General features: G+C 43.1%; 1 protein-coding gene across 3 annotated transcripts in view; it reads right to left on the bottom strand.

Annotated features, from left to right (window-relative positions):
- Positions 1–6,001: 6,001 nt before the first annotated feature.
- Positions 6,002–27,791, bottom strand: part of BCL7C (BAF chromatin remodeling complex subunit BCL7C) — a 48,947-nt gene continuing 27,157 nt past the window's right edge. Inside the window, exons 6-7 of one of the 3 annotated variants that reach the window (XM_086692358.1) lie at positions 14,548–14,744; positions 6,002–7,698 (exon numbers count right to left, since the gene is read on the bottom strand). In XM_086692358.1, the coding sequence (XP_086548484.1) occupies positions 7,569–7,698; positions 14,548–14,744 (327 nt within the window). In that variant the 3' untranslated portion in view covers positions 6,002–7,568. Of the gene's footprint in view, positions 7,699–9,784; positions 14,745–27,791 lie in introns of those variants that run through there. The other 2 variants (XM_086692359.1, XM_025920367.2) reach the window with 2 other exon arrangements.

The following is a 27,791-nucleotide window of genomic DNA, read 5'->3' as shown; positions in this document are numbered from 1 at the left end:
GATTTCAAGCCCCATGTCAGGCTCTGTGCTGACAGCTCAGAGCCTAGAGCCTGCTTCAGATTCTGTGTCTCCCTCTCTCTCTGCCCCTTCTCTGCTCATACTCTGCCACTCTCTCTCTCTCAAAAATAAACATTAAAATAATAATATATTTAAAAAATCCCAGTCTCTACAAAAAAATCATATAAGATAGAGACAAGATTATTCTAAAATTTATATTAAAAATCAAAGGAACTTGAATCACTAGTACAATTTTGAAAAAAAGAAGAATAAAATGCAAGAAATCAGTTTATCAGATTTCAAGACTTATATAGCAGGAACTTGACACACAAATATCCCCAAATGATTTTTTTACAAAGGTGCAGAAGCAATGTAATGGTGGTCTAGCAATCAGACATCCATAGCACCCCACCACCACCAAAGGACCATATACAAAAATTAGCTCAAAATGAATTATAGGCATAAATATTAAATGTAAAAACGATAACACTTTTTTTGAGAAGTGTAGGAGAAAATTTTCAGAATCTAAAGTTAAACTAAGCGTTCCTAGACTCGACACCAAAAGCATGATTCAGAAAAGAAAAAGCAATAAACTGAGCATCAAATTTTAAAACTTAAAAAAATAGCTTTATCGAGTTGTGATTCAGATATCATATATTTTCACCTATTTGAAGTGTACAATTCAATACTTTTTGGATATTATTAATTTTAAAAATTTTGGTTATAACATAAAATTTACAACTTTAACCATTTTTAAATGTACAATTCAGTGACATTAATTACATTCATGAGGGTCGTCTGCGTGGCTCAGTTGGTTGAGCAACTGACTCTCGTTTTTGACCCAGGTCATGATCTCACGGTTCGTGGGTTCTGAGCTCTGGGGAGCCTTTTTGGGATTCTCTCTCTCTTTCTCTCCTGCCCCCACCCACTTGTTCACGCGCACCCTCTCTCTCGCTCTCTGTCTCAAAATAAATAAACTTAAAAAAAAAAAGTTAATTACATTCACAATGTTATGAAACCATCATCGGTATCTATTTCCAAAATGTTTTCATCACTCCAGACAGAAACTCTGTAACCATTAAGCAATAGCTGCTCATTTCTCCCTCCTCTCAGCCCCTGGTAACTTTTAGTCTACTTTCTGTGAATTTGCCTATTCTAGATACCTCATATAAGTGGAATCACACATTTGCTTTTTAGCATCTGGCTTATTTCACTTAAGATAATGTTTTCAAGGTTTATCCATGTTGCAGTATGTGTTAGATATTCATTCCTTTATATGGCTGAAAAATATCCCATTGTGTGTATACACCACAATTTTGTTTCTCCATTCATCTGTTGATGGATGTTTGGGTTTTCCACCTTTGTGGAATTACTTCACCATTGTGAGTAATGATGCAATGAACACTGGCATGCAAGTACCTTCTGAGTTCTTGCTTTCAGTTTGTTTGGAAGGAAGAAATAGTTGAAGCATATGGTAACTCTGTGTTTACCCTTTTAAAGAACCACCAAACTGTTTTCCATAGCTGAAAGTGGGGTACTGAAATCTCCAACTATTATTACTATAGAACTCTCTATTTTTCCCTTCAATTCTGTCAATGTTTGCTTCATATATTTAGAGTTTCCTTTATTAAGTGTGTATACATTTATAATCAATATGTCTTCTTTCACTGAATCTTTTATCAATACATAATGTCCTTCTTTGTCTCTTTTTTAACTTAAAGTCTATTTTGTCTAATAAATAAAAAGTCTATTTTGATAGTAATTTAGCCACCTCAGATCTGTTTTGTTTACTATTTGCATGGAATATCTTTTTCCATTCTTTTACTTTCAACCTCTTTATGTCTTTATATCTAAGGTGAGTCTCTTGTAGACAGCATACAGATAGATCCTGCTATTTTTGTTGTTGTTTTTAAAGATTTTATTTTTAAGTAATCTCTACATGCAATGTGGGCCTGAAACTTACAACTCTGTGACCAAGAGTTACATGCTCCACTGACTGAGCCAGCCAGGTGCCCCTGTTGTTGTTGTTTTTAATTCAATATAGCCAGCTCTGTATTTTTTTTTTTTTTTCCAACGTTTATTTATTTTTGGGACAGAGAGAGACAGAGCATGAACAGGGGAGGCGCAGAGAGAGAGGGAGACACAGAATCGGAAACAGGCTCCAGGCTCTGAGCCATCAGCCCAGCCAGCTCTGTATTTTTATAGAAGGGGAGGATTTAGCCTGTTTACATTTAATGTGATTGCTGATAAAGAATTATTCCTGCCATATAGCTATTTGTTTTATGTGTGTCTTACTGTTTTTTTGTTCCTCAGTTCTTCCATTACTAATTTTTTATTCAGTTGGTTTTTTATGGTGCACCATTTTTATTCCCTTCATATGTATTTTATTATTTTTTTTTAGTGGTTACCATGGGGTTACAATTACCCTTTTAAACTTGTAACAATCTAGTTTGAAAAATACCAACTTAGTTTCGATACTATACAAACATTCTCCTCCCATACATCTTTGTTCCTGGCTTTTATATGGTTATTGTCACAGTTTATATCTTTATACATTGTATGCTCATTAACACAGATTTATAATTATTATTTTATGCATTTTCCTTTTAAATCATACAGGAAAAAGAAATAAGTTACAAACCAAACCAAAAGTACAAAATGCTAGCTTTTATATTTATCTATGAAATTACCTTTATTAGTGTTCTTTAAAATTTTTTTTTTGAGAGAGAGAAAGAGTACACATGTGAGGGAGGGCTAGAGAGAGAGACACACACAAAGAATCTGAAACAGGCTCCAGGCTCTGAGCTGTCAGCACACAGCCCGATGCAGGGCTTGAACCCACGAACTGTGACATCACGACCTTAGCCAAAGTCAGACGCTTAACTGACTGAACCACCCAGGCACTCCTCTTCAATTTTTTTCTTTTGACTTTGAGTTAATATCTAGTGTTCTTTCATTTCAACCTCAAAGACTGCCCTCAGCCCTTCTAATAGGGCAGATCTACTAATAATGAGTTCCCTCAACTTTTGTTTATCTAGAAATCTCTTAATTTTTTCTTAATTTTTGAAGATTTTTTTTGAGTTTACAGGCTTTTTTTCCTGACAGAATAGAAAGAAGTAGACAATTCAACAATAATAGTTTGAGCCTTCAATATCCCACAATCAATAATAGATAGACCTACTAGACAGAAGATCAGCAAGGAAATAGACAACTTGAACAACACCATAAACCAATTAGACTTAACAGAAACCTGTAGAACATCCCATACAACAACGGCAGAATATACATTTTTATCAAGTGTGTATGGAATGTTGTCCAAGGAGAGAACAAATTTGGGTCATAAAACATGTCTCAGTAAATTTATTTATTTATTTATTTATTTATTTATTTATGATGGTCTCAGTAAATTTAAAAGGATTGAATTATATGACTTTTGTTGAGATACAATTGACATATAACATTATATTAGTTTCAGTGTACAATGTAATGATTCTGTATTTGTACACACTGTGAAATGAGTCACACAACTTTGACAAAAATAGAGTGATATTAGAAATCAATAACAGGAAATTTGAGAACTATACTCTTAGTCAATGGATCAAAGAAGAACTTACAATGAAAATTAGAAAACATTTTGAGATGAACGAAAATAAAAACATTACATACCAAAATATATAAGATGCAGCTTAAGCAGTGCATAGAGGGAAATTTACAGATGTAAATGCCTACATTAAGTCCAATTTGTCTATTTTTTTCTTTTGTTGTTCATGATTTTAGTATCATACATAAAATTTCGTTGCCAAATTCAAGGTCATGAAGACTTACCACTTTGGGTAGCCTGGTGGCTCAGTCGGTTAAGCATCCGATTTCGGCTCAGGTCCTGATCTCATGGTTCATGTGTTCGAGCCCCGCACAGGGCTCTGTGTTGAGAGCTCAGAGCCTGCTTCAGGTTCTGTGTCTCCCTCTCTCTCTGCCCCTCCCTCGTTCATGCTCTGTCTCTCTCTCTCTCTCAAAAATAAACATTAAAAAATTTTAAACAGAAATTCTGTACCCATTAAACGATTCCCTATTCCCATTGCCATAATCCCTTGTCTATTTTCTGTCTCTGAATTTGCTTATTCTAGGTACCTCACATAAATGGAATTATACAGTATTTGTCTTTTTTGTGACTGGCTTATTTCACCTAGCATAAGGTCCTTCCTCCATGTTCATCCACATTGTAGCGTATGTTACAATTTCTTTCCTTTTAAAGGCTGAACAACATTCCATTGTGTGTGTATATATCACCTTTTACCAATTTGTTGATGGATATTTGAGTTGTTTCCACCTTTGGCTCTTGTGAATGGTGTTGCTGTGAACATGGGTGCACAGGTAAGCCATGCCTTTTTATATCCACTGTTCTTTTCATCCAAGGAACTATGTGGTGAGCACCAGCCTTTTTTTCTGTCTAGCATCCCTCCCTTCTGCCACAGCCCCTCCTTCACCAATAATTGAAGAGAATCTATAGTCAGGAATCACCCCAACTGTGCTAAATATCTCTTTTGCCTTGATTGTGGCCCTTTGATCCCAAGCTGAACAAAGCAGGGCAGAGCTGAAGAAAGTGAGGTAGCACACTGTTTGCAGCCTTACTATCAGCTATTGGAAATGCAGCTCTTAGGGAATAAAACAGACCTGAGTAAAGCATCAAGAGATTTGGGGGGAGAGAATGCCCTGGTTCCAGATGCCTCTGTGGCCCAGGTGTACTCTTTTCCTTGTTGTGATGACTTGGGGTACTCCAGCATCCTTCTAACCTGCCCCCTCTTCTTGTCTAAGCCAGTACCTTCTGGAGTTATGTCTCTTGCAACCAAAGGGACAGAAACAAAAAAAAAAAAAAAAAAAAGGAAAAAGAAAAAAGTGATGTAAGTTCACCACTATGCTCAACCCATATCAGAATTCCTCCTGTCATGAAGGAATGAAGCAGTTTGTCTTAGGTCAGATTCTCCCAGAAGCTTAACCCAGGCCAAGGATTAAAGGGCAAGTGATTTGTTAAAGAAGCGTTCCTGGGAGAAACCAGTAAGGGAGTGAAGCGGGCAGGTCAGCAAGGTAGGCATGTGACGAAGACTAGCAAGTATGTGAGCAGCTCTCAAGTATAAATAGCACCGTGGACTTTGTCCTGCTGCAAAGGAGCTGGGCCTTGGCACTAACACACCGATCACTGACTGCAAGCCCCCCTAAAGCAGGAGGGTGTGAAGACATAAAAGTTCCCAGGGATATATGCCTCCAGTGTCCAAGGGCAAACCTCTGAACGTTGCAGGTGTAAGCCATCGGCAGGGAGACATAGAGCATCACGGCACACGGTGCTGGTGAAAGGGATCTGAGGTGGAGGACACGGTGTTTGAAATGACATCTGGGGAAAGCGTGGGCCTCTCTCTCTTCCTCGTCTCCCCCCATGCGAAGCTGGAGCATGCCACTAACTCTCACATGCTAATGCGGCTGACCCAGGGATCCCGCCATCAAAGCTGAAGGGTGTCACTTCGTGTTTGTATGCTGCGAAGCTAGCTGTTGGCTTTTTCCCCTTCCTGTTTTTCATTATGACTTCTAATGTCCTACATGAGGCATTCTGTTTACCAAATGTGTACTAGATAGAGAAAAAGAAAGGGGTTTTCCAAGACCTTTTCTCCTTCCACAGCAGAGGCTTCGAATGCCAGCAACGGTCAGCCAGGAGGTAATAACACTGATCATAATAGCGAATTCTAGCTTTACTCAACACTTACCATGTGCCATCCTTTACGTTCATCTCCTTTAATCCAACAATTATATAAGGGAGTTACCATTGTTATCTCCATTTTCTGGATAAGGAATCCAAGCTAATAAACGGTGGAGCTGGGGTTTAAATCCAGGATGTTTTGACTCCAGAATGTGAGCTCTTAACCTCACTTTCTAAAAGATTCAATTAACAATAAAAGAATTTAATTTCTCATGTGTTAAACAACAAAGATCCATGAAATAAAATATTGAATAATACTAGGAGAAACATGAGAAACAGTTTTATTGGAAATATTCTAACACATTTTCTGAACAAGTAATCCAAAAATAAATAAGGATATGGAGGATATGAACATATAAATTGTTTTAACCTGAAAACAAATAGTATACCTTCTATTCAAGTTCCGTGGACAGTGACAAATTCAATAAATAGTAAGCTACAGAGAATATTTTGGTAAATTTTGAAAAGTGGAAATTCTAAAAGTCAGTCTCTGATCAAAATGCAATACAACTAACAATAATATAAAACACACCACTTAGAAATGGAAAAACATCAATAGCATATCAAATCACCCTTAGGACAAGGAGTAAATCAAGAGTAAAAAACAAACTATTTAGAAAATAATTTTAAAAACAGGATACAGTCCAAGCTATCCGCAGAGGTAAAATTAACAGCATTAAGTGCTTTTAGTGTCAAGAGGAGAGAAATAAAATGAATGGATTCAGCACACAAGTTGAGATTTTGGAAAAGAGCATAAAACTAGGTACCCCCCCCCCCAAAAAAAAAATTGGGGAAAGGAAATATTTGAGATAGAAAACAAAAAAAAAAAAAAAACCAAACACCCAGAAGCCTAAGAGTAGGAGAGACGTGCCTTCCAGCCTGTGGAAAGAGAAGTATGCAGCCATGTTCCAAGTGAACTTGCTCCTCTGACCCGTCCTCAAGCTTCCCCCTTCTCACTGCACATGGTCTGCCTGGTATGCTCATCTATAGCCGAGGCTTCCGTTACCCCAGCTCCTTTCCCTATGTCAGCACCACATCTGGTACACAATGTGTAGTGTGGCATCTTCACGTGCTCTACGATAAATTCTCTCCACTTGTGACTGCTGTTCTATTAGACTTGAGGTCTTTAGAACAGGAACTGTGTCCTGATCATCATTGTATCTTCAGGGCCTGGGACTAGCGAGTCGTTAATAAACGTTTGCTGAATGAAACAATGAGTGGATGGGCTCAAGCACTGATTCCTGAGTTGCATTTGGTCCCTAGTTGCTTCTGTCCCCACTGCCCAGCCACAGACCCCAGGCCAATGTCTTGAGGCCCGGAAATGAATTATTCCAACAGTAAGAGGACTAACTATAAAGTAGCTGCCTAATGGGGTATTTACATAACCATTAATTGTGTGCACAATGTCAATAAAATATGAGGAAGTGGGGGCTTTGATTTTTTTTTTCTTTCCTGCTTGAATAATCAAATATTTCCTTCGTGAAATGGAAAATAGTCCTCGCTGTCCTCAAGGCCCAGTTCAAATGCCACCTTCTCCAGAGAACCTTCCCTAATTTCTCCAACCAGAAACAATCTTGCTTTCCTGGACTTCCAGAACATCTGTCCCTCCCTCCTGTCTCTTAAAATTCTGCCTTGCTTATTTGTGTCTCCAGTGGGCTGTTGACATCCTCTAGACAGGATTGTACGGCACCACCCCTGGGAGGTGAAGGATGCGCTAGGATGTTCATCCAGACTCAAACTCGTCTTCCTCAGCACGGGTAGGGGTGTGGAGGGGACAACGTACTTTGAATGGCAGGTTGCATGGTTGACAGAGACCACACTGAACTCAAAGCATGCCAGGGCAGAGGATCACAGTGGCCAGATTCCCGCAAACCTCAGAGACCAGCTCCTGTGTACTCCCACCTACGATGCGGCTGGCTGAGAAAAGGTCCCGGAAACCATCTGTGCAGCTCCAGCTAAAAGGAAGCAGGGAGCTGGGGGCTGCAGTCATATTACTGGAGGCTGAGAAGTGCAGCTGAGGCAGATGGCTGATCATCTTTTTTGTGCCCAGGTGAACAAGGAGAGGGCATTTCAGACACAGGGATCCATCTGAGCAATCTTCAGTGGCCAGAGGATGGCAGATTTATTTTAGGAAGAACCATAGTGGCGCCTGGGTGGCTCAGTCAGTTAAGCATCCGACTTCAGCTCAGGTCATGATCTCACGACTCCTGAGTTCGAGCCCCGTGTCAGGCTCTGTGCTGATGGCTCAGAGCCTGGAGCCTGGAGCCTGCTTTGGATTCTGTGTCTCCCTCTCTCTCTGCCCCTCCCCCAGTCACGCTTTGCCTCTCTCTGTCTCTGAAAAATGAATAAACCTTAAAAAATATTTAGGAAGAACCATAACATTAGCCACTGCCATGGCCCTCCAAATCATCTTTACTTGGCTGTCAGAACCATCTTCCTAAAACTCAGATCATACCCTGTCACTCATTCCCATACTCAGAACCCTTAATGGTTCCCCATAGCCTCAGGATTTGGCTTGACATTGTAGGCTCCGTGTGATGCGCCCCCACCCCCCACCACGACCCCATGCCTCCAAACAGTGAACTCTCTTAGGATTCCCAGTCTGGCCCCTCTCTTTCCTCACTACATATTCTCCCCTTATAGCATTTCATCCAGGACCATGGATTTCAAAATCATTCATATGTGGCAACTCCTGAATTTTCTTCTGGTCTGGATTTCTCTCCAGAGCAATATATCCAATTACTACTTGACATCTTGCCCTGGATGTCAAAGACATCTCAGACTCAGCTGCTGTCTAAAATACCCATCCCGCGCCGCCTGGGTGGCTCAGTCAATTGAGTGCCCGACTCTTGGTTTTGGCTCAGGTCATGATCTTAGGGTCATGGGACTGAGCCCTGGTTCAGGCTCCCTGCTGAGTGTGGAACCTACTTGGGATTCTCACTCTTTCTCTCTTTCTCTCTCTGTCCCTCTTCCTCACTCCAGCTCTTTCTCTCTTAAAAAAGTAAATAAATAAATAAAATATCCCAACTGACGCCCTTACTCTGCTTGTCCTCCCCATATCAGTAAATATCTCTGTCATCCACCCAGCTGCTCTGGTCATTACCTCTATGACTCCTTGCACATGCCCTCCACTGCTAGTTCCTGCCAATTCTATCACCAAAGTTTCTTGAACATCCAACTTAGTTCCCTGGTCTAAGCCACATCTCCTACCTGGACTACACAAGAGCCACCTGCCAGGTGTCCTTTCTTCCTTTGTGCCCCTAGAATGCATTCTCACACACAGTCAGGGCCTAATATGCAAATTGAACAATGTCACTCCACTGACGCTGGGATAAAACCTAGCCTTCTAGTTTTGTTTTTTTTTTTAATGTTTATTCATTTATTTTGAGAGAGAGGGAGAGTGAGAGAGAGCAGGGGAGTGGCAGAGAGAGGGAGAGAGAGAGAATACCAAGCAGGCTCTTAGCTGTCAGCATGGAACTGGACACAGGACTGGGTCTCACCAACTGTGAGATCATGACCTGAGCAGAAATCAAGAGTCGGAAGCTTGGTAGACTGAGCCACCCAGAAGTCCCCAGCCTTCTAGTTTTAAGGGGCTCCCACTGGCCAAATCTGGGACAATTTGAGCACCAAAATAATTAAGGTTAATAACTAAAATTATTGGAAAATAGTAGAAACCCCAAAGTCCTTGCTAACAATAAATACGGAAATAAATGGGCAGAAGAATGTCAAGGGGAGAGAGCTGAAGTCATTTTGTAACCCTCCGGACACAGACTGATGTGCTTCAGGCAAAAAGCCTCAGTGGATGTTACATTTTATCTATTCAATAATCTCTGGAATAGGATATCTGCAGGGTTTTAACTATCTCCCTGATCACATATCAGTTACGAGGGACAAACAGTAAATTAACCAGGCAAAAATTTCAATCACCAAGGAGGAGGAGACAGTGTGTGCCTTTTGTTGTCATACCACAAAGACACAATAACATTTATGTCGTCTTCTAGCAGGAATGTGTAATGAAGAAACAGCAGACAAACCCCAAAATGAGGAAGGGGAAAACTGAATTTTCCATAATGTCAGTGTTATAAGAGACAAAGGCTAACTATTCCAGATTAAAGGAGGCTAAAGAGAAATGACAACCAAATGCATTACTTCATTTCTAGACTGGACCCTGGACTAGAGGGAAAATGCTATGTAAAGGGCATTATTGAGATCATTGACAAAATGGGTGGTAAATGAGATACTGTATTGCATTAATGTTAAATTTAGTGGATTATTGTACTTGTACACATTGTACCTGTCTGGGGGTAAAGGGTGTGTGTTTGATGTGTAAAACTTATTCTCAAATAGTTCAGAATAAAAGTCACATGTAACATTCCACGTATAGAAAGAACAAGTAATTTTAACAGATGAAATTAGGATAAAGGACAGACGGATCTCCACTGTACTATTCACTTTTCTGTAACTTTGAAATTATTTCCAAATAAAAAGTTGAACCAAAAAACCCAGTGTCTTTACCATGGCCTACAAGGCACCTGTCATCACCCCTAGCCAGCCTGTCCAGTCTTAACTTGACCACTCTTATCATGGCCAGCATACTCCGCTCCATCAACATGGCTGCCGTTCAGTTTCCCCAACATACCAAGTTCCTGCCCACCTTTGGGTCTTCGTGCCTGCACTTACTATTGCCTCAATATGGAATTCTCTTCCCCCAACTCAGTTCTCAGGGGTACAATAATTATCATTTCTCAAAGTGGCCTTTGACCACCCACTCCAACCATTAGGCACCATATTCTTTCATAGCTCCCTGAACTTTTCCTTCATGATACTTATCACAGTTTGCAAGAATTCATATTTTGGGAGGATTCCTAATGTCCATCTTCTCTAGTAGCCCGAAAGCTCCCTAAAGCCAGGGATCCTGCCTGTTTCACCCCTGAATGTATCCTCCACCCCTGCTACTGGACTTGGCACACTGCTGGGCACTTAGGAGCCAGTTGATTAAGTTCCACCCTCCAGGTTTACTCCCAAATTGTTGGCAGCTCTCACAGAACACTCTACGGTCCGCCTCTAGCTCCAGGAATGGATTCATGAGGCTTTGTCTAGGAAGGCTTCTTGGCTTCTCGATTGCTACACCAGTACTTGAAACTAAGAGGCCATGGTAAGGAGGAAGGGAGACTCAGGAGGAAACTTATGTTAAATAGGAATACTATTGGGAGAGAAAGAAAGAGAGAGAGAGAGAGAGAGAGGTCACAGAAGGCAAGAGAGGAGGCCAGTTAGGTGCTCAACTCCATACATTTGTGTTTCCTTTTTCCTTGTTCAAGCTCGGCATCTGGCAGCTCGTGAGTTGAGGTGGCCTGGCGGGTGCTAAGGGCTTGGACTCTTGTCTGAATCTTGACTCAACAACAAATAGGCTGCATGACCTTGGGCAATGGTCTTAACTTTCCCAGACTCCAAGCCCCTGTCTGCAAAATGGGAGTACTGCTAGTATTTACTTTACGGGGCTGCTGTCAGGATTACCTGAGCTCATCTCTGGAAAGCCCTTTGATCGTGTTTGGTCTATAGTCTAGGGAGGAATGAACATCGTAGGTGCACGCACAGCAGGAGCAGGATACACCGGTTCCAGCTAATAGGATTGTTTTCTAGGTTTAGGCAATAACAGGGCTTCAGACAATAGTCAAAGAGCCCCCTCACCACTCCCTATTCCACCACGCCCCCTGCCCCTGATTCAATCCTTATTAAACAAACCTATAGTGTGCAGGCTCCATCTAACACAGTCCTTTCTCCAAGCATCTTTTGAAAATCATCTTTTCCACTGTCCCCCAAGTGTGCCCCAAGTCAGACGATGCCAGAGTTCGCCTACTTGATTGCAGCTAAACCCTGTTTTCCAGGTAACCATGGTGACACCTCTTCCTCAACACCGCTACCTTCTGTGGGGATCAGTAAGTATTCCCAGGCCCTTTACTTGGAGATAGCTCTAATGTCTGCCAAGGAGCTTCTGACCATCCTATCTCTGAAGGAAAGACAAACATGTGGACACCACTTCACAGCTTGGAAAGCAACTCCACAACACGACCTCCCTTTCATCCTCACAATGGCCCTGTGAGGTAGATACAGCAGATAATAACTATACTGGCCCACGTTTATCCAGCATTTACACTGTGTGAAGCATTTACGTATGTGCTCTCATTTAAACTCACCCAAATCCTGTGAAGTGGGCTCCGTTTTTCCATTTTACAGAGGAGAAAAATGGGGTTCTGAGTGTTTAGCACTTGCCTCAAATCAAAGAGGTAGTAAGTAAATGAATTTAAACCTCAGCCCATCTGACTCTAAAGCCACACTTTTAACCTTTCTACAATACCGCCTCACAAAACACGCATTATCATTTCCAGGCAGCATTCTACTCATTAAATTGAAACTCAGAGAGTTAAAGTGACTTCCCCAAAGTCTCACAGCCAGGAACTGGGAGAGCTGAGATCCACAATTGGATCTTCTGGCTCTGAGGCCCCTGAAAGCAGGAAGTATCAGTGACTGGGTCTGATGATATCCTCAGTAATTATTTCTGTAACAGACTTGCCTTGCCAATCCTGTTCAGCCCAGAATAGTATATCTGGGCAGGAAGTCCTTCCTGGTGTTTTCCGGGAAATTTATGTTTTTCCGAATCCCAACAAAAATCAGTCAAGAGATTGGGAAAACAGGAAAAAGTGTTAAAACTCTCTTGTGAGAATTCGTGCTTAACAATAAATACAGAGGCATTCCTGGTTTGAAGGAATCCACTGACATGAAGCAGAAAGCAAGAGAAGGAAATGCTGATAAACGGCGTCCCAGGTTAAGGGAGACATGTTGGGAACTTGGGTTAGAAGCACTAAATAGGAGAAAAGTGGTTCTGATCATTCTTTTTCATAGCCGTTGCCATATTACAAGTGTATCTGTGGCCCTGTCTGCTGTAAACAGTCATTCTCACAAATAGAATATTAATCTGTTTACATGCATCATGTATCTCATGCAAATCCTAGGAATGATGTTCCAAGAAGCAAGTTTTGGAAACAGGTCCTCAAATTGGCAATTTCAACACCTGCTTCTGTGTAATACAGTTATCTTGCTGAAGATTTAAACATTTTGTTATTCAAATACTACCCAGTTGTGTTGGGTAGTTGGTATTTTCTGGTTTTTGAATATTTGCTGTAGCCTACAGTTCTTTGTAACTACTCTTATTAAAAATATACGCAAAGTTATGAAAATACAGAATAACATGATTTCAGGAATTCCCAAGAATTCCAATTTTTCACTTCCAAATCCTGAAGATTAATATCTGTTGGGAAATCGGAAACCTTAGCCCAGGGGAACTGCATGAACTTCCCAAGCAGTTCAGTGGGATGGCAAACTATGGAGTGGCCATCTTTTGGCTTCCAGGAAGGCTCTGCCCAGGAGCAGGTCCTGGACTAGAGCTTCCTTGGCCAACATCCCTCTAAAGGCAGAGGTCTTAGAAGAGGTTACTTCAGGATCCATGGGCAGAGCCTGAAGCATTGGCCTTAGCGTGAAAAATCTGGAGTCTCAAGTTTCATCTCAATCATTGGTATAAATGTTAATTTCATTCCAGAGAGTATCTGCTCATTTTAGCATAAAAAGTGTTTTATTTAATTACCATGAGAAAAAAATGGATGCTCCATAAATGGATGCCCTGTCAAACCTGCACCCTTAACTCTTGTGCCAGCAGAAGTGGTGCAGCAAGGCCGCCTGTGGAAGCAGGCGGGCAGACCTGGGTCTGTATGCTGGTCCTGCCACATACTGGCTGTGTGCCTTTGGGCAGGTCCCTTAACCTCTCTGAGACTTAGTTTCTCCATCTGTAAAATGCTGATAATGAGAACACCAGTGTCACTGGGATATTGTGAGGATTAAATGTGATAATCACTGTAAATCACAATGCCTGGCACAGAGTAAGCTCTCAATAAACGCGAGACATTATTCCCTAATATGACAGGCCCAGCAGTGGAGTTGGGAGAGAAGAGCTTGGTGAAAGCCCTTGGAACCACTCACAGGGCCCATGGGCTCAGGGCCTTCTCCAGGTGGGGATTTTCCAGGGCTCTGGGCCCACCCCCCTGGCCCAGGACGCCTTTCCGCAGGCTGTAAGGCGGGCACCAGGGCAGAAAGGCCTCTGTCCCATGTGGGTTCCCAGGAGACTGGCGAGGTTGGCACTGGCTAGGAGCTCTTGAGGCATGTCCTCTGGCGCTTGAGGTAACCTTGCCGCAGGTTTGGCATCCGTGGGCCTGCCGGTGGACGGGGCTGGGGAGGTGGGGAGGTGGAGTGAAGGTGGGGGAAGTGGGGTTTGGGGTAGGGGTGGGGATAGGCCTTGGGGTAGATGGGGGTACGGTGGCGGGCGGAGGGGGTTTTAGGGTCTCGGCGCCAGCGTGGGCCTCGCGGGGCCTGGCCGGGTGTTGCGGGAGGCCGGAGGCCGGCGGACACAGGGTGGAGGCGCTGGTGCCAGAGGAGGTGGGCACTGCGCCCCCGGCGCCCACCCCGCACCCCAGCGCGGCCCGGGCCTCTGGCGGCAAAGTGTCCTCAGGTGCTGGGTGTGGTCTGAGTTGTGCCCAAGCCCGCTTGACACTTGAGGTGCCGGTGGGCTCGCTCACTGTGCGAGGGTCATTGGCGAGCAAGATGGGTGCTGTGACCTTAGGTTTGGGGCAGGCTAGGGCGGCTCGCCGCCGAAGGTCCCGCGTTGGCTGTAGGGCCGGGAGGCTCTTTCCACCCCCGGGGCACGGGGCGGCCAAGAGAGACCCAAAGGCCTCGCCTGGCCTGCGGAGCCGGCTCACCTCCCCTTCCCCTGGGGGATCGTCCTGGGTGCCCTCGGGGCCTTGCTTCCTCCCCCGGGAGCTCTGGTGTCCGGCAGCACCGTGGAACTGTGCCTGGCGTTTGTCCGGAGGCCTCTCCTGGGAAGGAGCCTCCTGAGGGGCTCGGTCTTCAGACCTTTCTCGTGGAGGGCTCTTCTGGTCATTCTCACTCCCGAATCCTGCAGGAGGAAAACAAGAATCTGGGTAGTGTTTTCTCCTCCCTCTACCCAAGACTAGGAAAACCCTGGCTTGGAATCTTAAACGGGGCAACCTGGTGGAAAATCTTTGCAAATGACAAAGTTGTGTGTTTCTGACGGCAGGTGGAGGTTGAGGCAGGGCCTTGTGGGAACTGGGCAGGTGAAATCTGACAGAGCTGGGCAGCTCTACAATTAGTTGTGGTGTGATTTTAGGCAAGTGTCATAACGTCTTGTGTCTGTTTGTTCCGCTGTAAGGTGGGGATAGTGGTAAAGGCAGCCTCAAAGGACTGTCAGTGTGATCAGGGGGTCTACAGACCATCAGGATGGCAGGGCACAGTAGTGATATGTTAAATCATTGATCAGATGTAAACTTGTGCCTTAAACAAAAATGTTTCCAACTCTGTCACTACCGGGTGAGGTCCAGCACCAACCCCCCCCCCACCCCCCGCCCACTATCGTGGATATCCCTAACACCCAGATATTGGTGCCTTATATTATTTACCATTAAAATAACCAGAGTCCTTGGGGGTAGCTGATTCCATTTCTTAGACAAGAAAAATCAGAATGGGGCTCCCAGCATCCTGTTGATGCCAGATAACAAGGATATTTTCAAGGATGTCAGGGGTAGTGTTACAAAGACAAATATGCTTTTAGTGAATGGACTACTATTGTCAAAGCTGTAAGTGTTTGAGCACCTAAAATATATAACAATCATTATGCTTCAGGGAAATGTCTGAGAAAGGCTGTGAGTCCCTAAACTACTCAAAAGTATTAAGTTAACACAAAATCTTCAAAAAGGTAGTTATTTGTACTATAAGTACACTATACTATAGGTAGTTGTACTACAAAGGTGTGAGAATAGAGATGTAGAATTTTGATGATTGTTATAAATAGGAGAGTGTGAATGTGGTATTTTGTTACTTGCATTATTCCTCTACTTCTTTTCTTTTCTCTCTCCCTCTCTCTCTTTTTAGAGAGAGCGAGCACATTGGGTAGAGGGAGGAGGAGAGAGAAAGAATCTTCAGCAGGCTCCACGCCCAGTGCAGAACCCGATGTGGGGCTTGATCTCACGACAATGAGATCATGACTTGAGCTGAAATCAAGAGTTGGACGCTTAACTGAGTGAGCCACCCAGGTACCCCTATTCCTCTACTCCTATTTATAAGGCATAAATATGAACTCATTTCTATCTGTGCAAGGAGGGAAGGATAGATCCAGGGAACTGTGAGCCCAGTGACCCTGGGAAAAGCAGGATTACCATGACTGAACAGCACTGATAAATACATGTAGTAGCCAGGTAGAAGGAGATGTCAGCACTGTTCTGAGATGATGATGTACCCATTTGTTGATGAGAAATAAATTTATTTGTTACCTCATCTCCTAAGGAAATAGTTCTCAACCTGAGGAGCTCTAAAAAATATCAAGCTATAGGTCCCATCACAAAAGATCCCCAGATTCTATAATAAATAAGGGATTAATATTCAGAACAAAGAACTCTCACAAATTAACAACAATAAAAGTAACAAATCAATTGAAAATGGGCAAAGGACTTGAACAGACATTTCTCCAAAGAATACCAAAAATGGCTAATAAGCACATGAGGATATGCTCACCATCACTATTAGAGAAATGCAAACCAGAACCACAGTGAGAAAGCCACAAAACCACAAAAATCACACTTGTTTGGATGGGTACTATAAAAAAACAACAACACAGAAAATGACAAATGTTGGTGAAGATATGAAGATTTTAAAACCCTCGTGTGCTGTTGGTGTAAAAGTAAAATGGTGCCACTGTGGAAAACAGTATGGCAGGCCCTCGAAAAAGATGCAGCAGGGACACCTAGGTGGCTCAGTTGGCCAAGTGTCCGACTCTTGATTTCGGCTCAGGTCATGATCTCACGGTGCATGAGATGGAGCCCCTCACTGGGCTCTTCGCTAACAGCTCAGTCTCATGAAGTATGAGATCATGACCTGAGCCGAAATCAAGAGTCGGATGTTTAACTGACTGAGCCCCCCAGGCAGCCCAAAAACACAATCTTAAAGAAATGTTTGAACACCTGTGTTCATAGTAGCATTATTTGCAATAGTCAAGGGATGGAAGCAACCCAGTATCAATGGATGAATGAATGGATAAATAAACATGGGATATTATATACAATGGTACCCAGACTTAAAAAGGAAGGAAATTCGACACATGCTACAACATGGACGGACCATGAATATATTATATTACATGAAATAAGCCAGTCACAAAACAACAAGTTCTGTATGATTCCACTTATAAGAGGTACCTAGAGTAGTCAAATTCAGAGTCAGAAAGTGCAGTGGTGGTGGCCAGGAGGGCTGGGGGTAAAGGGGAGAGAGGAGCTATTGTTTAATGTATACAGAGTTTCAGTTTTGCAGGATGAAAAGAATTCTGGAGATGGATGGTGGTGATGGTTTCACAAGGTGAATGTACTTAATGCTACAGAACTGTCCACTTAAAAATGGTTAAATGGTAAACTTTATGTTATGTGTATTTTATCACAACCAAAAAAAAAAAAAAAAAAAAAGATTCTCAAATTCTAATGTGCAGTCAGGTTTGAGATCCTCTGTCAGGGGAAGGGCACAGACGGGTATTTGTGAAACTTTGGCCATCTTACCAATTATAAGTTAATAACGGATTTTATTAGTGCCAACAGACCAGGTCAATACATCATAATGAAAGGACAATAGCTCAGGTATTAATGGCCATACTAAAATTGAATGTACCATTTCTGAGAAAGACATCAAGGTTCAAAAATTCGTATCTGTATAAAAATCAGTTACATGTATCAGATCTTATTTGGATTCTGATTCAAACTGGAAAAATTTTATTTGGCATTTATGGGACATTTTCAAACTGAAAAATTGGAATATACTGGATAGTCAATATTAAGGAATGATTATAAAAAATTGTAGTTGTGGGATGCCTGGGTGGCTCAGTCAGTTAAGCATCCAACTCTTGATTTCAGCTCTTGTGGTTCGTGCATTAGAGCCCCACGTCAGGCTCTGCACTGACAGCCAGGAGCCTGCTTGGGATTCTCTATCTCCCTATCTCTGCCTTTCCCCCGCTCATCTTTCTTCTCTCTTTCTCTCTCTCAAAAATAAATAAATAAGCATTTAAAGAAAATTTTAGTTGTAGGGGCACCTGGGTGGCTCAGTAGATTAGGCATCAACTTCAGCTCAGGTCATTATCTCATGATTTGTGGGTCCGAGCCCCACATCAGGCTCTGCTGTCAGCACAGAGCCTGCTTGGGATCCTCTGTCCCCCTCTCTCTCTGGACCCCCTCTCAAAAATAAATAAACATTAAAAAAATTTAGTTGTAGGGGCACCTGGATGGCTCAGTTGGTTATGCGTCTGACTTCGGCTCAGGTCATGATCTTGTGGTTCACAAGTTCAAGCCCAGCGTTGGGCTCTGTGGATTCTGTGTCTCCCTCTCTCTCTGCCCCTCTCCTGCTCTCTCTTGCACACACTCTCTCTCTCTCAAAAGTAAATAAACATTTAAACAATTTTTAAAAATTAATTATAATAATGATACTGTGGCTTAAAATCCTTAATCTTGGGGTGCCTGGCTGACTCAGTAAAGCATGTGATTCTTGATATTGGGGTTGTTAAGTTTGAGCCCCATGTTGGGTGTAGAGATTACTTAAAACTAAAATCTTAAAAAAAAATAATAAAACCCTTAGTCTTTTAGAGAATCATACAGAAATAATTCAGATGACATTCTATTATGTATGAGATTTGCTTCAAAATGACAAGGGAGGAGAGTCAGTAGCCATGAGTTGATATTGTTCAAGTTGAGTAGGGGGTTCGTGGAGATTACATATACTATATTTACTTTTGTATTTGTTTGTAATTTTCCATAATATGTTTTTCTATAAAGCATGAAAAAGAAATAGAGAAGGAAGGAAGGAAGGAAGGAAGGAAGGAAGGAAGGAAGGAAGGAAGGAAGGAAAAGAAACAGAAAGAAAGAAACTTAAAAGCCACACAAGGTAACAAGAAAACTTTATACAAACAGGCCCAGGGGCTAATGATCAGCAGCTCAGTTTTCAGTCCTCAGAACTGTGCAACCGGATCCCATGTCTCTGGCCAGACCTGTAACCTAAGCTTATTCTGAGACAGTTTCCTTTTTCTTCTGGGTCTAGTAGGATTACAAAAACTCTAAGAAGGTATAAAAATAATAACTGGTAGAATTACTGAAACCCTAGAAAAGTAGAAAAATTAGAACCTCAGGAAGGTTGGAATAAGGACAAGGTGTTGGAATAAGGACAAGAGAAGGTTAAACCCATGGTTTTAGCACTTTTATAACCAGTTTTGATGGTGGGATTTTAGTAAATTCTGTAAGTACTCTATTTGTATATGCTTAAAGCATATGAGTAGTCAAAAGGATCCTCCATATTGACTTTGTATTTACAGTTAAATTATTGAACATAATTTAATTGATCAAATTTGTAACCAAAGCCTAAGGCCCTTTTGAAAAAAATGGTTTACGGGAGCGCCTGGGTGGCTCAGTCAGTTAAGCGGCTGACTTCGGCTCAGGTCATGATCTCGCAGTTTGTGAGTTCGAGCCCTGCGTCAGGCTCTGTGCTGACAGCTCAGAGCCTGGAGCCTGCTTCGGATTCTGTGTCTCCCTCTCTCTGACCCTCCCCCGTTCATGCTCTGTCTCTCTCTGTCTCAAAAATAAATAAACGTTAAATTTAAAAAAAATGGTTTTCAATTTTTTCTTTTTTGTTATATAGAGTCTAATAATTTGAGCATTAAACAGAACACAGAACGTATTCAATATTTTTCTCCAGCCCAGAAGCCTCTTAAATATGAAATCACCTACTCTGGGTTCTTACTTCACCTTAAACAAGCAGATACAGGTACAGCATTTGGCACAGGGCCTGCAGCATAGGACGATCTCAAAGCCAGTGCAGATGAGCTAATTCACTGGAAAGGGAAGGGGTGGTGGCAAGAGCAGACATCAGACAGGCAGAGCCACAGAGAGGGGCTCACACAGGCATGTCGTGTGTCTGGTTCATAGGGTAGCTATTCGGTCATTCAGCAACTGCTAACTGTGCACCAAGAAGGTGCCAAGCGCTGGAGATATTATGGTCAAAAGGACAGGCCCTACCATTTTTCCTCCTTCCAAGTCCCACTGGCCATTCTTATCTTTAGGAAACAAACAAGTCCTGCCACACTTCTCCCTTCAGGCCATTCCCGTGAATACAGCTAAGACATTCCGGACCACTGAGGAGCAGCCCTGGCTTCTGTTCAAGAGGCAAAGAGTAAAGGTCTCCATTCAGGGCACAGGCACTTAGCTAATTTCCACCTAACTGGTTAGAAGCCTGGGCTTTGGATATAGGTTTGAGTCCTGACTCAGCTGGGTTTTTTGTTTTAGTTTTGTTTTTTGGCTAGGTGGCTCAGCCTCTTTTATCCTTGACCCTGGGCAAGTGATATAACATCACTAGGCCTGTTTTGTTTGTTTGTTTGTTTGTCTACCTAGTCGGAATAATAATCCCTACTAGACAGGGTTCCTCTGAGGATTAAATGAGATTGCATATATATGTGAGCGTATGAGTGTGTGTATTACATATACAGCTCATCTATGTCTACACGTGGATAGAGACATAGCCACTGAGGAACATTAGTGGCTGCTACTATTACCTTAATATTGTTGTTACTTCAGGATTTGCTCCTTGGAAGATCTTGGGTATTTGTTTATGGTTATAACCCAACAGGTTAGATTTCACTGGCAAAGAAATGTTTATTTTTTCTGAGTATTAGTTTATCACCCTGTTCAGGCCAATTGATGGCTATTCCAGTTCACATTTTCCCCCAAATCATCAGCAGATAAAAATAGATGAAGAATGTCAGAAAGAAGGTTCTGGGAAAACATGTCTCCAGAGACAACAGTGCAGGCAAGGGGTTGGAATGCAGAGGGTGTATCTGATCCCACTGGGATTGGGGCCATCTCTCACAGCTGTGCCCTTCCCCTTCCTGGGAAACAGCGATCCGTAGAGTTATTACAACAAATTTCCAACAGATGGCGGTAAGTTGTTTTAAGAAAGGGGCACCTTTTTAAAATTCACACGATCTTGCTAGGAATTTGCGAACCATTTGAAGAGTTGATTGTGGTCTCTCCAGAGGAGAGAGCATGTAACACACTTTCTTGTTTTTTGTGCCAGGCAAGGATCTAAGAAACCTGGAGCAGGCTGGAACTGCCTTCTCTCAAGGTCTGGGGCAAAGATGAGGATTTCTTGTGTGGTAGACAGAATTTGAAAAATAACCCCCTAAAACTCCTGCCCCGTGGTTTTTCAAACACTAAGAGATTCTGCAGATATAACTAAAGATGTAATTAAAGTTCCACGTCAGTTGATGTTAAGATACAGAGATTATCACTCAATCCGGTAACCACTTAAAAACAGAGTTTTTGGGGTGCCTGGGTGGTGCAGTCGGTTAAACCTCTGACTCTTGTTTTCAGCTCAGGTCATGATCTCATGGTTCGTGAGTTCCAGCCCTGTGTCAGTCTCCGTGCTGACAGTGAGGAGCCTGCTTGGGATTATCTCTCTCTCCTCCTCCCCTGTTCTCTCTCCCTCACACACAAAATAAATAAACTTTAAAAAATAAAAAATAAAAGCAGAGTTTTCTCCAGCTGGTAGCAGAAAAAGAAGTCAGAGACTTGAAGCAAGAGGAGGATTCTGAGCTATTGGTGGCTTGAAGATGAAGGGAGCCATGTGATGAGGAACATGGTGGCCTCTAAAGAGCTGACAGCCAGCAAGGAAACTTCGAACACAACCCTACACAGCAAGGAACTGAATATGGCCAACAACCTGAATTTGTTTGGAAGTAGAATCTTCCCCCAGATTCTAGGTAAGACCCCAGCCCAGCCAACACCTTGACTTTGACCTTAAGAGACTCTAAGCTGAGAACCTAGCCAAGCCAAGACCCTGAGCTGAGAACCCGGCAAAGTCCATAGGACCTGACCTACAGAGCTATGAGATAGTGAAGGGGTGTTGTTTTAAGCTGCTAAATTTGTGGTCATTTGGTGTGGAGCAAGATAAAACCACTGTAATATGCTTGGTGTCATGAAAGAGCTCAGCTGGTAAGAACCTGGGAACCCCTTCAGGAAAAGGCTATAGCATCCCTCTTGCATAACATTGGTGGGGAGGTCACATTTTCCCACCCCTAAGATTTCCTTTTATGTAAAGGGAGGACTACGGGTCTATACTCCTGCCTTTCTCCATCTCCTGACTTACTTAGGAAGGAGAAATGTATCCACATACCAGTTCCTTCCTCTGCTTTCCCCTTGAGAGTGATTTGTTGGCTAAAACTTGGGTTCTGCTCTACTCCTCCATGTTCCACGTTTTACAAGGGGAAGGTGGTCATTGTCCATTGCTGCCAGTGACCATGAATAGATAAATAATTAATTCTGGGATTTAATAACATGGCTCAGAATGCAAGAACTAGGGTAAAAATATGCCATCCCTCCCCCTCCCCTGATGTGCAACCCTGGAAGAACCTATCTAATCTGCTCACTTTTGCAGACCTGGGAAGGTGGTCATTGTCCATTGCTGCCAGTGACCATGAATAGATAAATAATTAATTCTGGGATTTAATAACATGGCTCAGAATGCAAGAACTAAGGTAAAAATATGCCATCCCTCCCCCTCCCCTGATGTGCAACCCTGGAAGAACCTATCTAATCTGCTCACTTTTGCAGACCTGGGAGGGAGTTATATGCATAAACTGCTTACACCTGACTGCTTGATTACTGCCTGTGCTTGTACTAGGTGAAGCTTCCTCTTAGTGTCTTAGCAGATAATGGCCTTCAAATTTGTTCAGTATCAGTTCTTATGGGCCAAATTGTGTTCTCCCCCCACCAAAAAAGTTATATGCTAAAGTCCTAACCCCTAGTACCTCCAAATGTGACTGTATTTGGAGATCAGGTGTTTAAAGATGAAATTAAGTTAAAAATAAAGTCATTAGGGTGGGCCCTAAGCCAATATGACTGGTTTCCTTAATAAGGTGAAATTAAGACACGGACACACAGAGGGAAGATAATATGCAGACACAGGTAGAAGACAGCCATCTACAAGCCAAGAAGTGAGGTCTCAGAAGAAACCAACCCTGCCGACACCTTGATTTTGGACTTCCAGCCTTTAGAACTGTGAGAAAATAAATTTCCCACAGCCACCAGTCTGTGGCACTTTGTTATGGCGGCCCTTGCAAATTAATACACTGGCCCACTAAGAGGAAAATGTTTCCCTATATCATTTGCCTGTTTGCAAGAGCCTAGTAGCCTGTTCTTACTGCTAAGAGTAAATAAAATCATGGACAGTTAAAGAAAAGCTAACAGCCCATCTAAGGGGACTCAGAAACCAAGCTGGGCCCCTGAATGAAATGGCTGTAACTGAAGTAAAATTGATTGAAGAAGACTATTTTTTTTTAAAGTTTATTTATGTTTGAGAGAGAGAGAGAGAGCATGAGCAGGGGAGGGGCAGAGAGAGAGAGAGAGAGAGAGAGAGAGAGAGAGGGACACACAGAATCCAAAGAAGTCTCCAGCTGACAGCTGACAGCTCAGAGCCTGATGTGGGGCTGGAACTCGCGAACCACAAGATCATAACCTGAGTCAGACACTTAACCAACTGAGCCACCCAGGCACCCCTGAAAAGGGCTGTTTTAAAAAAAAGGTTGAAGAGCTCAAACTTCCTTATTACCGGTTTTCTAATCCTGTTCCTTCCAAGTCCCACACCATCCAGCCAAACCATTAGCAACTGCCCATGAATTAGTATAGTTGTGTACTTCTGGCCCTTTCTGATGTCAGACAGAGTGAACAACTGTACTGCTTGAAGATCTGTCCACTGCAAGGACTTTTCTTCACCCCCATCCTTCAGGTTCACCCTAGTGGGGTCGTGGGGCTAACAGCTGTCCCTGTCAGGCCATAACTACATATCAGACAGACGCATCTATACAGGCTTGAGTTTTTTCTTCCTCAGTCGGCTGGGAATAAGGGACACCTCAGGATGATTGAGGGAGAGAAGACAATGCAACAGGAACCATCTGCTCATGTACATGGGTCATACCTTCTGGATATTTCCAAGCCTGGTCTCTTATATGCCATTTTCACTTGATAATACACTACTGCTGTTCACGCCCAACCTTATGGTTAGGTTGGTCAGACAACACCCCATTCATGATGAGAATCTCAGGTGGCATGGTCACCTGAGGTCACCTAGGTAGCTGTTCAGTCCCTGCCAAGTCCCAACAGCAAACCAGAAACTGTTTCTCAAAAGTAGTATAGTTGTCTGTAGAAAATGGCCTATGTTTATCAAATATCCCATGAATCTGTGCTTTAATTCTGCTATTAGTGAATACTCGTTCCCGCTAGAGGATCCATATGGCATCCCTGTTTGCCATGGACACTTTGGGTATCACTGGCTCTGCTAGATCATCAGCACCAAGTGGTAGGGCACTGCAGCCTGAACTGGCAGCAGAGTCTATTCTTGCTCTGGTCCCTACTCAAAACTGGCCCCCACACGTGACTCTATTGAGGAGTTATGTTACCTCCAAAATCCATGGACCTACAACCAATGTGCCTCCTTGGGGGTGAGTAGGTTGTATGAGGTGCAATCTGTCTTTCACCTTGAAAGAGACATCCTTATATACTTCAGATCATGGAATTTCCAGAAACTTCACTGAGGTGGCAGGCCCCTGAATTTTTTGTGGGGTTTATCTTCCACTTTCTAATTGTGTATGTCTTACTAAGGCAAGCAAAGTATTTGTTACTTCCTGCTCGTTAGATCTAATAATACTGTCAATATAATGGACCAGAGTGATGTTTTGTGGAATGTTAAGATGATCAAGATCTCTGCAGATTATATTATGTCAGAGCAGAACTGATACAGCACTGAAGCAACCTGAAGATACATGATGGCCTTGCCGGCTAAAAGGAGACTGCTCTAGTGGACACTGCACACTGTCCCAGAGAGAAAGCCAGGTCAATAGCTGTATGCCAAATTCCATGGCATTTGTACTGTACTGACTTGCTCTGGGAAAGATACCAAATCTGGGAGACGGCAGCTACAATTGGAATCATCACCTGATTTAAGTTCATAACCATCCACAGCCATTCTCCAAGATCCATCTGACTTCTGCACAGGCCAGACTGTGAGTTAAGTAGGTATGTGATAGGTCTCACTGCAACTGCTTCTTTCAACTCTTTGACCATGGCATGAATCTCTGCTTTTCCCAGGGATGTATTTTTACTGGGTTGTTGTCTTTCTAGGGAGAGGACTTTCCAGAGGCTTTCGCTTCGTCCTTCCTACCACATTGGCCTCCAGGCTATGGGTGAGAGAGCCTATGTGGGGATTCTGCTACTACATCAGTTTTCAAGGTATTGTCTCTTAGCTCCAAATTCACCCTCCAGTATCTGCTCTGAGATAACAGGCTGGGCTACTTACGGGTTTCTCAGTGTACGGAGCATGATGTTAAGCTTTGTCAGCAGAGGGCGCTGGAGGGCCATTTAAAGAGCAAGGAGATGCCCTTCCTGGTTCTAGTCCAGTTGAGGTTTCATTTTTCTTGCTCTTGCCGCAGTTTTGCAAGGCTACTGTATGTGGGCACATCCAGTGGGCTTCTGCCTTAGGTGTGTGACCAGGGTGAGGAGTTCTTTGGTGGGAGCTCATTAGATCCCAGCTTGCAACCACCTTACTGCACCTCCTATACCTGGACTCCAACACCACAAACCACAGACCACATGCTGCCTTTGTGGTAAGTGGATCCCTTACACTTGGACTCCTTTTGCACACTCACCCACCAGTCTTCACCCTCATGCAGCTTTCTCTAGCACTGGACTTCTGCAAAGCAAGCTTCCTCTAGCACTTGATTTCTACAGTGGTCTGGTTTTCCTCCAGCACTGTGCTTTACCAAGTGCACTTTCTGTTTGACTCTCTACAGTACTTGATTCCTGCACTGGCGAAGCTCTCTCCAGCACTGGGCTCCTGCAGAGTATATACTTCCTATAGTCTTAGTTCCAGCCGTGCTCAGTAATTAGCAACTTCACCTGACACTCCCAGGGCAGCTTTCCAGGAAGCTGCATTGTTGAGGCACACGGCTGAATTTTCTGCCATGCCCTTTCTTCCTTCCTTCTTTCCTTCCTTTCTAAGTTTTTTTTTTCCCCTTAAGTAATCTCTACACCCAACGTGGGGCTCAGACTTACAACCCCTAGATCAAGAGTCCAAGGCTCTTCCAACTGAGCCAGCCAGGTGCCCCTCTACCATACCCTTTCAGATGGAGCCTGGATCTTAGACCTGGTAGAAAAGGACTTTTCCTTGGGTGTTTTTTCTCAGCCTTAGGGATAGTAGCTGTTGTTTATGTCTGCTACTTCGATATTCTTTAGAATTCTCTTTAGCTCTCATTAGCCTATTCCTTAATATTCCAAGCCTCTGTTAATAATTCTTTATGTTAAACTTTCCCATTGTGGCTTCTGTCTCCTGACTGGAGCTTAACTGATCTAATAATTGGTACTGGGAGTGGACCTAGGAACAAACGCACAAAGATGGGGTTTTGCAATGGATTTGATCATACTTCAGCAGTGCTGAGTTCTTTGCCAATGGGAAATGGTATGCTAGTAACCCACAATATGCAATAGCATCACAGTTAAAGCTGTCACCTGTGGTTCATTGTGATGCAGCACATGCCTTGGGAACCCAAATGACGGCTGCCCTTGACTGCTTTTGGCAATAGTAATGACTAATGACTGTGGTATAGCATGGATTCTTTTCAGTGCATTTGAGTGATTACAGAGAAAATGACAAGCTCAGGTCTACTAATGCCCAACACAAGTCAGTCTAAGAGCCAGGGTGTTTACATGACAGACCTAAAACCATATCTTACTTACCTAGACCCAGAGCTAACACTGCTAAAAGTCAAACACAAAATATGATTGTGTAGGTTGCTAAATTATAATAGCAGTTGATTCAGTATTATCAAATTTGTCATGAGATAACTAGGGCATTGATTAGGAAGGAATAGGATCTAGAAATCGGGAATGATGCATCTGGTTGGACCCATTTGAAGTGGACAGTATTGAACTTCCCTGCTATTTTGCATTATCCCTTGCCAGTGGAAGTAGCTTACCCTCCTGTCTGAAGAGACTAGCTTTCCTGTTTGAAAACTGTGATAACCTCACTTAGGGCAAATGCCTTGAAAAAGGGCGTTCATTCCCCTTAAAATACACCACAAGTTCCCTGTTGCCAGTAGACCTTTTTTTTTTTTTTTTTTTTTTGAGAGAGAGAGAGAGAGCGAGCGAGAGAGCGCACATGTGCAAGTAGGGGGGAGAGAGAGAGAGAGAGAGAGAGAGAGAGAGAGAGGGAGAATATTTTTTTTTTAATTTTTTTTTTTCAACGTTTATTTATTTTTGGGACAGAGAGAGACAGAGCATGAACGGGGGAGGGGCAGAGACAGAGGGAGACACAGAATCGGAAACAGGCTCCAGGCTCTGAGCCATCAGCCCAGAGCCCGACGCGGGGCTCGAACTCACGGACCGCGAGATCGTGACCTGGCTGAAGTCGGACGCTTAACCGACTGCGCCACCCAGGCGCCCCGAGAGAGGGAGAATATTAAGCTCAGCATGGAGCCTGGTGTGCAGCCCAATCCCACAACCCTGGGATCATGACCTTAGTCGAAATTGAGAGTTGTACGCTCAACCCACTGAACCACCAGGTGCCCTGCCATTAGGCCTTCAACTAGGATTAAATCTCAGCATGTTCCAGGTACAGTGTGTACAGGTACACACTATGGGCCAGGAGGAAACAATTTATATATCAAAAAGAATTGCAATATGTTGCTAATATGTTGGCAGAAACCTAGGGAGTGTGTGAGAATGGACTCTAAGGGTGCTAAATCAATGAGAGTAGACTATGACACTAAAGGGCTAAATTCATAGAAATGGGTGCATTTACTAGGGAATCCAGACTTAACGGGCTAGCTCATGTACCTGAAGTTGGTTCTAAAAAGTTACGT

This window comes from Puma concolor, chromosome E3 (genome assembly GCF_028749965.1).
Source record: "Puma concolor isolate L17-30 chromosome E3, mPumCon1.1.hap2, whole genome shotgun sequence".
In the NCBI taxonomy this organism is placed as follows: Eukaryota; Metazoa; Chordata; class Mammalia; order Carnivora; family Felidae; genus Puma; species Puma concolor.
The sequence above is the reverse complement of the archived record's forward strand: the minus strand, read 5'-3'. Positions and strand labels throughout refer to the sequence as shown.